At 43.5% G+C, this 12,072-nt stretch overlaps 1 protein-coding gene across 1 annotated transcript in view; it reads right to left on the minus strand.

The window, feature by feature from the left end:
• Nucleotides 1-350: 350 nt before the first annotated feature.
• Nucleotides 351-12,072, minus strand: part of LOC306960548 (uncharacterized protein) — a gene marked incomplete at its 3' end in the record, with an annotated part of 105,896 nt that continues 94,174 nt past the window's right edge. Inside the window, exons 10-19 of the mRNA XM_079552981.1 lie at nucleotides 9,748-9,846; nucleotides 9,162-9,225; nucleotides 8,873-9,059; nucleotides 7,023-8,805; nucleotides 6,791-6,958; nucleotides 4,551-4,718; nucleotides 3,038-3,205; nucleotides 2,794-2,967; nucleotides 2,592-2,629; nucleotides 351-880 (exon numbers count right to left, since the gene is read on the minus strand). Coding sequence (XP_079409107.1) covers nucleotides 351-880; nucleotides 2,592-2,629; nucleotides 2,794-2,967; nucleotides 3,038-3,205; nucleotides 4,551-4,718; nucleotides 6,791-6,958; nucleotides 7,023-8,805; nucleotides 8,873-9,059; nucleotides 9,162-9,225; nucleotides 9,748-9,846 — 3,379 coding nt within the window. The remainder of the gene's footprint in view (nucleotides 881-2,591; nucleotides 2,630-2,793; nucleotides 2,968-3,037; nucleotides 3,206-4,550; nucleotides 4,719-6,790; nucleotides 6,959-7,022; nucleotides 8,806-8,872; nucleotides 9,060-9,161; nucleotides 9,226-9,747; nucleotides 9,847-12,072) is intronic.

The following is a 12,072-nucleotide window of genomic DNA, read 5'->3' on the forward strand; positions in this document are numbered from 1 at the left end:
TACAAATTAACGACACAGTAATAGAAGTGACGATTTTATTGTTAAATGAAAATAAATAAATAAATCCACTTTGCATTGGTCACATATTTAAATAAATGTTGTTAATTAATTTATTGGGTGGTTTTAATGACAGATGTTGAACTCAGGATTCTGGAACAAAAGGATTTAGAAAAAGACAAAGACGTGACCGAGAGTTTCCCTTCATACGGTTGAGTTATTTTATTTATTTATCTGAAGGAGATTTTCCAACATCTCTAATGATTTACTTTGTTTTATCAATGAACTGGGAAAGGAATGTCAGGAAAAGGTCATGTGACTGAAGCTCATCTGTATAATTGAGACTCTGATCCTCAGTCTGACAGAGACACTGAGGAGCCGTAATCCAAGAGCACAAACCCAGGGATCAGGGTGTGAGTGAAGGTGGTGTTGAAGGTGTGGAGGTGGATCAGTTCCTCAGAGGAGACTGTGTAGAAGGACAGAGAGCCAGCAGCACAGTCCACATACACCCCTACTGTCCCAGAGGAGGAGCCGGGCAGAGGGAGATGGGTTTGCTTGTCTTTATGCCAAACAGAGAAGCCATCTTTTGCGCAGAACAGACTCCAGGACTGAGCATTCTGTCCAAACAAACTGTAATCATCTTTTCCTTTCCTCCTGATTCTTCTGTAAGATACTGATATATAAACCCTCCCTCTCCACTGGACCTCCCAGTAACAGCGCCCAGTCAGACCAGAGTCACACAGAACCTGATACCAGACCTCAAATCTGTCCTGATGATCTGGATACGGCTGATCTTCAAACACATGTGTGGCCTTCTTGTTGTTGTCAGACAGTTTGAGTTTTATCTGAGCTGTGTTTGGATCCAGAGAGAGTTTAGTGAAATCTGACAGAGAGAAAACACAGCAGCAGTTAGTCCCTGTTCACTCTTTAGAGAAGAACGATTTGATGACTGAAAGATCAAAAAATGTATCGCAACAAATACATGATTGATTTAATTTTTTCACTTAAAAATAAAAATGAGGAAACTGCACATTTTTAAGCCACAGTTTGTAACTTTTCACCCCGACAATAGAATAAAACAAGAGCATTAATTATTTCTGCTGTGTGACAGTGGGCGGGGCTGTGTGACGGTGGGCAGGGCTGTGTGACAGTGGGCGGGGCTGTGTGTCAGTGGGCGGGGCTGTGTGACAGTGGGCGGGGCTGTGTGAGGACAAGTCTCAGGTTTAACCTTTGTGTCGTCCTTCAGTTTTCTTTCAGTCGCCCCCTAGTGTACACAAATGGACAGAATCTCAGGAATCACTTCTCACCTTCTCAAAACTCCCAAACATGTGATTTATTTGGGAGTTTTAACCCTTTATTTACCAGATTCAAACCAAACCTTTGAGGTTTGTTACAAACATAAAAACCTGATTCTCTTTATAATAATGAAGAGTTCAGAGCTGGGACTGATGTGGTGTTTAGAGCCTTGGACGTGTCAAAGATCAGCAAAAAATGGATTTGAAGCATTTGTAGTTTTTCCGTCGTGGACGATTCTTTATGTCCAGTTGTTCATTATAAAAACATTCATGACTTCCTTTGTCTTTGCTCCCCTGTCGCCGTATAAAAGTCATATATTTGATCATTTCATTTTGCAGAACAAGAGTCAGGTTTGACATTTGTCCTGTATTTCTTCAGTTTGGACCTTGTTCCTGTCGTCCAGATGAATGCAATCCTGTTATTTTCCCATTAGGATATAATGGAGCCATGGCAGAACCTGGACTTTTCTCACTACAAACTTCACATTTTAAATCTCACTGTAATACAGGAACAAAGTCTCATATCTGTGATGTCAGCGTTTCATTTGGAAGAAAAGGAGTTGAATTTGACATTTTCACTGCATTTCAGAACTTTCCACATTTCTAACATTGTAACAGATGCATGTGTTTACAGTCAGTTTATACTGAAGCTGTGGCCCAGGGGAAACTACAGGATTTGTTTGTCTTTATGTTTTATATAAAATATATGAATATTATTAATATTAACAAGTGATTTATGGAAAATAATGTTGAGTGGAAGAAACAGCTCAGCTCTACAATTTAGAATTACAAATATAATCCCACTTTTGTGTCTTTGTGGAACTATTTCTTTCAGCTTTAAGTTTTGAAACTGGAATTTTAAGTTAAAATCCAGAACATTATTACATGTTTGGAAGTTTTGGAAAAGTTTCAAGTAGTTCATGTGATTTATGCAAAACGTGGAAAAACATATTCCAAATGTAAATGTTATGGCGACAAATAAAAGACATGAGAGAAAAACAAACACTAGATTCTGAAAATGTGGCTTAAAAGAACGTTTTCTGCAGAAATCCACGTCTCAAGCTGCAACACAGACAAAATGTCAGGAAATGAAAACAATAAATATTTAAAAATGTTCAAAATGAACCCAGGATGAACACAGGATTAAACAAACTTTCTCCAGAATAATAATAAAGGTCTCAGTTCTAAAGGTTTGAGTGAAAACAGCTCAAACTCTCCTGACGTCAATATCGCAGCTGTCGACACGACATAAACTTGTACAACAGCAAATCTCAGAAGTATATTAAGAGTCAGACTTACATCTGCAGTTCATCCATCGTTCTCCAGCAGGACTCAGTCTGAAACAGACACAGATCCACAGTTTGTTTGTTTCGACTGTAATAACTGTGTAATAACTGAGTAATAACTGTAATAACTGTGTAAAGACTGTGTAATAACTGTGTAATAACTGTGTAATAACTGAGTAATAGCTGTGTAATAACTGTGTAATAACTGTCCTCACCTGAGAGTGGAGAGTGAGCAGTGGGGCTCCTCCTGTAGAGCAGTCAGGAGCTTTACTCCTCTGTCTCCTGGATGGTTGAAGCTGAGGTCCAGGTCTGTCAGATGGGAGGGGTTGGACCTCAGAGCTGAGGCCAGAGCAGCACAGCCTTCCTCTGAGATCAGACACCCTGACAGTCTGAACACACAGGGTTAAACAGAGTCATAGAAATGACAAACTCACAGAGATGAAGAGTAAACCCTCTGACCTGAGCTGCTCCAGTTTACAGTGAGGACTCTTCAGTCCAACAGACAACATCTTCAGCCCTGAGTCCTTCAGGTCGTTCTTACTGAGGTCCAGGACTGTCAGACTAGAGGAGCTGAGGACTGAGGACAGAGCTTCACAGCTGCTCTCTGACAGGTTACAGCTGCTCAGTCTGGAGGAGACGGAACATTTACAATAAGACACAAAGTTACACAAACACAATAATAAGAACTGGATTTAAAGAGGCTGTTAGGCTTTTGCAGGTGTTTGGTCAAAGAGGATGTGCACATTTTCAATCTGAAGAGAAAGAGAAGCTTCTACATTGTAAATTGAGTGAATAATGTTGCGTTCTTGCCAGTTAATTTAATGCTTTTGCTGCCGGGCTGTTGTGACATCACTCACATACCCTCTATGACCTCAAACACATCTTGAACAATATTTAACGTCTCATCGAGCAGAGTTGATCATTTAAAAGAGACAGAACATGAGGCGCTTCAACCAATGAAGAGTCAGGACACACTATCCCCGCCCACCTCTTCCTCTGATTGGTCCCTGTTCAGTCTCTCTGTCTAAAGCTGGGACTGTACTATTATTTTTAATATCACTACTTTAACAATACTTGGTTTTTGAAACAGATATTGTAGAAGCAGCACAGTAGAGGCGTCACAAGAGGAGCTGCAGGAAACAAGGAATGGACAAAGGAGGAAGTATCCGGACAAGACTCACAGCTAAGCCACACATGCCTTCTATTGTTCTGGCTAATGGACGTTCACTGAATAAAACTGAATAAAACAGATTAACTGCTCAGCTCTTCCCAGACGATGGTGAAAGACTGTTGCGGAGCAGAGGGAGCTGCGCAGGAGGAAGAGGAAGGAGGAGCTGACCAGTGCAGGACACCACGCTCTGAAACAGGGACAAACCCAGGAGGCGCTGCACTGTTTCAGAGGATCAGAGGAGGCTGAAGGCGGTTTCCTCGACCTCCACAAACATGAGGCTCAGATCGGCCACAGCAGCTCAGGACTAACACCTGAACAATATTTCTTTATGACAAATGAAGCACTTAATTAAAAGCCCTTTCTTTAAATGTGTATCTTTAATTTGAGCTGAAACTCTCACTTCCTTTAGCGCTGTCCCTGGACCAACAACATCAAAACATCTCTACAAATATAAGATTTTGTTCGGTACCTCGAGTACATAAACTTTATATTGATTCTATACTGGTATCGTTTAACAGTGAGGATCATAGTCTTTACTGTCTTTACTGGAATCAAACTGATTAAACATTGTTCAGGTACAAAACTCAGGTTTAAACACTAAACGCTATATTTTCCTGAGGCAGCACAGTTTCTGTGCAGTAATCTCATAAAAACAAATGATCTACTTGGTCTTAAAGAAAAAAACTGGGACAGGGATATTTTAATCATGTCTTAAAACATTACAAAACAATAACAAGAATTGTGTTCATGTATTTAACAAACAATTAACATGAATTTAAAAAGAAAGATAAACCCTCTGACCTGAGCTGCTCCAGTTTACAGTGAGGACTCTTCAGTCCAACAGACAACATCTTCAGCCCTGAGTCCTTCAGGTCGTTGTTACTGAGGTCCAGGACTGTCAGACTAGAGGAGCTGAGGACTGAGGACAGAGCTTCACAGCTGCTCTCTGACAGGTTACAGCTGCTCAGTCTGGAGGAGACGGAACATTTACAATAAGACACAAAGTTACACAAACACAAAAATAAGAACTGGATTTAAAGAGGCTGTTAGGCTTTTGCAGGTGTTTGATCAAAGAGGATGTGAACATTTTAAATCTGAAGAGAAAGAGAAGCTTCTACATTGTAAATTGAGTGAATAATGTTGCGTACTTGCCAGTTAATTTAATGCTTTTGCTGCCGGGCTGTTGTGACATCACTCACATACCCTCTATGACCTCAAACACATCTTGAACAATATTTAACATCTCATCAAGCAGAGTCGATCATTTAAAAGAGACAGAACATGAGGCGCTTCAACCAATGAAGAGTCAGGACACACTATCCCCGCCCACCTCCTCCTCTGATTGGTCCCTGTTCAGTCACTCTGTCTAAAGCTGGGACTGTACAATTATTTTTAATATCACTACTTTAACAATACTTGGTTTTAGATACAGATATTGTAGAAGCAGCACAGTAGAGGCGTCACAAGAGGAGCTGCAGGAAACAAGGAATGGAAAAAGTAGGAAGTATCCGGACAAGACTCACAGCTAAGCCACACATGCCTTCTATTGTTCTGGCTAATGGACGTTCACTGAATAAAACTGAATAAAACAGATTAACTGCTCAGCTCTTCCCAGACGATGGTGAAAAACTGTTGCGGAGCAGAGGGAGCTGCGCAGGAGGAAGAGGAAGGAGGAGCTGACCAGTGCAGGACACCATGCTCTGAAACAGGGACACACCCAGGAGACGCTGCACTGTTTCAGAGGATCAGAGGAGACTGAAGGCGGTTTCCTCGACCTCCACAAACATGAGGCTCAGATCGGCCACAGCGGCTCAGGACTAACACCTGAACAATATTTCATTGTACGGTTGTACAACGACAAATAAAGCACTTAATTACAAAGCCCTTTCTTTAAATGTGTATCTTTAATTTGAGCTGAAACTCTCACTTCCTTTAGAGCTGTCCCTGGACCAACAACATCAAAACATCTCTACAGACATAAGATTTTGTTCGGTACCTCGAGTACATAAACTTTATATTGATTCTATACTGGTATCGTTTAACAGTGAGGATCATAGTCTTTACTGTCTTTACTGGAATCAAACTGAAAAAAACATTGTTCAGGTACAAAATTCAGGTTTAAACACTATATGCTATATTTTCCTGAGGCAGCACAGTTTCTGTGCAGTAATCTCATAAAAATGTACAAATACATGATCTACTTGTTCAGAAAACTGACACTGGGATATTTTAAAGGAATAGGCCACCGTTTTTACATACTAAGATATGTTCTTAGCTCACTTTAGACGTGTTAATATATCCCCGTCTGGTCTTTGTCCGTGCGCTCTGCCAGGCAAACGGAGCACATACGCAGCCTCTCCCACATGTTACATAGCTCCGAAAAAGCTCACGATAGAAGCTACCAAGCTCTTCCACGTGTTCCCTATTTAAATAAAGTTACGTGAAGTGTTTTCATGCGAAGTATATTTACACAGAAATGTAGCATGTCGATTTTATAAGCAAATAAAAAGGGGGACTATATTGTGAGGCGTAATGATACGAGGAGTAAAACGTCCGCGCAGTAACTCCTAAAGGTTATTGACGGAAGTGAGCGGGGGAAGTCTTTAGGAGTTACTACGCGGACGCTGTGCTCCTCGTATCATTACGCCTCACAATATAGTCCCCCTTTTTATTTGCTTATAAAATTGACATGCTACATTTCTGGGTAAATATACTTCGCATGAAAACACTTCACGTAACTTTATTTAAATAGGGAACACGTGGAAGAGCTTGGTAGCTTCTATCGTGAGCTTTTTCGGAGCTATGTGACATGTGGGAGAGGCTGCGTATGTGCTGCGTTTGCCTGACAGAGCGCGCGGACAAAGACCAGACGGGGATATATTAACACGTCTAAAGTGAGGTAAGAACATATCTTAGTATGTAAAAACGGTGGCCTATTCCTTTAATAAGATCTTAACCTTTACCGACCAAGAACAACAGCTGTGTTCATACATTTAGAAAATAATAAATATTAATTTAAAAAGAAAGATAAACCCTCTGACCTGAGCTGCTCCAGTTTACAGTGAGGACTCTTCAGTCCAAGAGACAACATCTTCAGCCCTGAGTCCTTCAGGTCGTTGTTACTGAGGTCCAGGACTGTCAGACTAGAGGAGCTGAGGACTGAGGACAGAGCTTCACAGCTGCTCTCTGACAGGTTACAGCTGCTCAGTCTGGAGAGAACACACTGTTTTAGGAGAAGTTTAGAAGGTTCACACTTACATAGACCTCACTCACAGAGCTTTGTTGGAGGCTTTGACCACTGGCAGCAGCCTCAGCAGAGCCTCCTCTGAAGCACAGTATTTCTTCAGCTCAAACTGCTCCAGAGCTTCTTCTGATGACAGTAAGATGAAGGCCAGAGCTGACCACTGAGCAGGAGACAGTCCACCTTCAGACAGACGTCCTGAGCTCAGGTACTGTTGGACCTGCTCCACCAGAGAACCATCATTCAGTTCATTCAGACAGTGGAGCAGGCTGATGCTTCTCTCTGCAGACACTTCCTCACTCAGCTTCTGCTTGATGTACTCAGCTGTTTCCTGATTGGTCTGGGAGCTACTTCCTGTCTGTGTCAGCAGACCTTGGAGAAGGCTCTGATTGGTCGGCAGTGAAAGACCCAGGAGGAAGCGCAGGAACAAGTCCAGGTGTCCGTTTGGACTCTGTAAGGCCTGGTCCACAGCCGTCTGATGCAGATGTTTCAGTTTACGTTTGACTCTGAGCAGAGTGGACTTCTGTGTTTTTGTGGAGAGCAGGTTGACTCCAGTCTGGACGAAGATCTGATGGACGTGAAGAGCAGCCAGAAACTCCTGCACAGTCAGATGGATGAAGCAGTAGACCTTGTCCTGGTACAGGCCTGGCTCCTCTCTAAAGACCTGTGTGAAGACTCCGGAGTACACTGAGGCGGCTGCAGCGTCCAGCCCACACTCGCTCAGGTCACTCTCGTAGAAGATCAGGTTTCCTTTCTGCAGCTGCTCAAAGGCCAGTTTTCCCAGAGACTGCACCATCTTCCTGGTCTGTGGACTCCAGTGTGGGTCTGTCTCAGATCCTCCTTCATACTTGATGTTCTTGACTTTGGCCTGAACCACCAGGAAGTGGATGTACATCTGAGTCAGGGTCTTGGGCAGCTCTGCTCTCTCTCTGGTCTTCAGCACATGCTCCAGGACTGTGGAGAGGATCCAGCAGAAGACTGGCATGAAGCACATGATGTGGAGGCTTCGAGACGTCTTGATGTGGGAGATGATTGTGTGGGCCTCGTCTCTGAACCTGTTCCTGAAGTACAGCTCCTTCTGTGGGTCGTTGAACCCTCGCACCTCTGTCACCATGGAGACGCACTCAGCAGGGATCTGATTGGCCGCCGCGGGGCGTGTGGTTATCCAGAGGCGAGCGGAGGGAAGCAGGCTCCCCCTGATGAGGTTCACCAGCAGCTCCTCCACTGAGGCGCTCTCTGTGGGCTCCGTCAGGGCCCTGGTTTGGGTGAAGTCCAGAGGAAGTCTGCACTCGTCCAGACCGTCAAAGATGAAGAGCAGCTGCAGATCTTCAAAGCTGCTCACTTCTTCTGTTGCTCTAAAGAAGTGATGGAGCAGCTGCACCAGGCTGAAGCTCCTGTCCTTCAGCACATTGAGTGCTCTGAAAGTGAAGGGGAACAGCAGCTGGACGTCCTGGTGGGCTTTGCCTTCAGCCCAGTCCAGACTGAACTTCTGAGTGAGCAGTGTTTTCCCGATGCCAGCCACTCCCTTTGTCAGCACTGTTCTGACGGGCGCCTCTTTGTCCGCGGGGCCTTTAAACATGTCTTCACATGTGATGGCTGTCTCTGCTCCGCCTGCTTTCCTGGAGGCTGTTTCCATGTGTCTGACCTCATGTTCCTGGTTGACCTCTGAGGCCCCTCCCTCTGTGATGTAGAGCTCTGTGTAGATCTGCTGCAGGAGGGCGGGGCTTCCTGCTTTAGCCACGCCCTCAGACACAAACTGACACTTCTGCTGCAGGTCACGCTTCAGTTTACGCTGAAGAACTCCAGAACATCTCCCTGAATGAAGACACAGACAGAGCCTGAGTCTCAGAGAAGATCAAATGACTGAGTGAAATGGACCTACTGCTCCACAGACACTCAGCCAGCTCCTTCTGCTGCCTCCTCCTCAGGAAGTTCACAGTGATCTTCAGAAAAGCCTCTCCATCCTCATCCTCCACAGGCTCTAAGCATTCTGGGTAATCTGTGCTCAGAACCTTGTGGAGCTTCTTCAGCTCCTTCTGGACAAAAGTGAAGATGTCCTCCTCCAGAAGCTGCACAGACACATTAGAAACAACACAAATGCAGTCAGTGTCAGATCTGTGTGAAACAAGTCCATTCATCTGAACATCTCCAAACTTGAGTGAAGGACACACCTTAAATATGGAGTCCAGCTGAGTGTGATGTTGCTGAGCTCTGAGCTCTGGAGCCTGCTCCACTCTGTGACAGAGACACAACAAACACCTCAGGATTCAGCTGTTTCTCTCACACTTTCAGAACCTCATTAAACCACTGTCTGTCCTTGTGTTTAAACAAACTCAATCTTACAGATCTGAGGAGAAGTTCGGTGGTCTCATCATGGACCAGTCGCTCCTGAGGGACTCACAGACGGGGCCTGGTTCAGAACCTTCTGGTCTGACGTCAACACTGGGTCTAACACAGACAAAAACATTTACAACATGAAATGTTTATATTAAATGTGATGGATCCTGGTTTATTTGAGGATAAACAAGTGAGAGATAAATTATATTGAATTAAGTTACAATGTAGTTTTCATCAAACACTTAAAAGGGGATAAAAAGCTACAATTATTTACAGGCTTTCCAGATAAAAGTCTATTATCTGGATTTTAGTTCTTGATCTTTTGTGATTGAAATAACTTTGTTTCCTTCAATAAATCTTTCTTAGATCCTTCTCTTTATGTGACAATAATATTCCATAATACACAGAGTCAAAACTCACCGCTCTGTCCTGAAGTGTATTGGACGTCCCATCGACCGGTCACTCCTGAGGGACTCACAGCTGGGACCAGGTTCAGACGGAGGATGTTTCTGGAGGATCCTGAGACAAAGAAGAAAACACTTCAGTGAAACACACGGGACTGTCCTGGATCAGACTCAGGAAAGGATCATCTGCTCCATCAAAGAAACCAGAAACTTTAATACATCTTTCCTCTTTTCTTTTAGAAATACTGTCTGTCTTTCACGGTCCAGGAGCAGATTTTTTCAAACTGGAGACACTTTAGGTCTGAATCTGACATGGAGAACTGTGGTGGATCTCACCTCTGGGCTCCGTCCTCTCTGGGCTCTGGCTCCTCCATTGTTTGTCCAGAGTCCTGGGGGTTAATGTTCAAACCTTAATAACTTTGTAGTTAGAACATAACATTCAACCTTTTTACCAGTTTAGTTTTCACTAAATATTTTTTCAAATACAATACAGATTGTCAAGGCATGATGTTTCCATTATGAATAAAACACATGTTTGCTTTCATCAGGATCGTTCTTTACTGGAACCTTTGGCCAATGCCTCAGATTTGTATCCATGCTTCCAGAGCCGCTCATGGAGAGAACATCCTAAAGATGCTCTGGGCCGGATCATCACTGATGTTTCTGGTTCATTGTATGTTGTGGGTCTCACAACATCAGACCGTGTCCAGTGAACGGAGCTGACTCGTATTACAGGAACAATCATCAGCTGATCACACCTCCCTCACAGCATGGACATCAGGAGGTCCTTTCTGCTGTCACTGGTGCAGCCCTTATTTCAGACCAGGACCAGGTCAACACTGACCAAGACCCTGTAACTTCAACAGGCTGGAACTACACACAACAAATATAAACATAACATTTCTGTTTCTGCTCCCATTGTGCTTGAGGTCATGTGAAACCGTTTCTGTGAACCAGCCTGTCAGGTCCAATCAGGAGCAGGGGGAGGAGCTTTAGCGCACTTTTCATCTTGCAAACTAGTCAGAATCAGAATCCTTTTTATTGCCATTGTTGGTGAACAGGTTCACAAACGAGCATTTTCTGGGGGGTTCAATCGAGCAACATGAAACATATACAATGACGGTTCTTGAGTCATCGTCTGTACTCTGTAGTTAAAGTGTCCAATGTTTCACCAAACGATCCACACAAAGCCTTTGAGGTGAAGCGTTGGACAGTTTAACTACAGGGTACAGAAGATGCCGCTGCTGTGCTCCGTGCACGTAGCCATGTACCTCTCACACACGGTGCTGCTGAAGAATGCACTGTGCAGAGGCTCTGACCGAGACCTGGGTCAGGCTGTGCTTCAGGCCCGGGGGCTCGGGTCGGGTCGGGCCTGATCTAACCTCGAATGTCACGTCATTGTCCCCAATTGGCTTGTGCTTTGTGCTTTTTCAGTGGGAAAGTGGGGATTTGGATTTAATCAAATAAAAATTGTCTTTTTTTTTCACGGATTAGCGTTTAGCCGAGCTAACCATTTTCGTCATTTCTAGCGGACCATTTGTGTGACATTTATGGATTGAACAGCACTTTATATTTAAACCCTTAACAATGTGAGGAAAATAATTCGACCCGACCCATGTGAAACACGGGGTTCAGGTGTAGAGTCTCCTGTGGGGCCCGGTGATCACCAGGGGCTGAGGAGGAGCTGTGATTATGTGGGCGCGGCGTGGGGTCTCTGAATAACTTTTAATATTTCCTATAAAAAACAACTGCCTCTTCTGGCTCTCCTTTTTTCATTGTGTATTTGAAGAAAAAACTACAATTTAAAAATACATAATATAATGAATTGTAAGCTCCGACTTCTTTCAGCTACTTCTCTTTCATTAAGTATTTTTTATGTGGTTTTATTGCTTTTCTTTAACTGAATGGAATAAAAATAAAATGTAAAGTGACATGAAATGAAATAAACTAATGAGCGTACCACAGATGGAGTGTTCTTTTGCAGCTTTAGCCTGAAAGAAAAACATATTTTGTTCATTTATCAGTGAATGTGTTAAATCAGTCATTAATTTAGGACTTAAATCATGTGTTTTGATGATTTCACCTTGTTCTTTCCTGTTGTCGTTCCAAGTTTCTAATTGTTGCCTGTGTTTTTCCATCAGTGGGTTTGACTTCTGACCCGTCTCTCATGAAGGACCTGCTGTCTCCAAACTCAGGTTTCTGCTGGAGCCTGTTTCACAAAGTCATGGGACAAACACAAAACCGTCAGACTAAGCATGATTACAAATGTGTTAAACAGGGCCTGACCTCTCACCTCTGAGCTTTGGGGCTGTCAGTGGCTCCATCCTGATCTCTCTGCTCC

This window comes from Gobius niger (genome assembly GCF_951799975.1).
Source record: "Gobius niger genome assembly, chromosome: 3".
Lineage (NCBI taxonomy): Eukaryota > Metazoa > Chordata > Actinopteri > Gobiiformes > Gobiidae > Gobius > Gobius niger.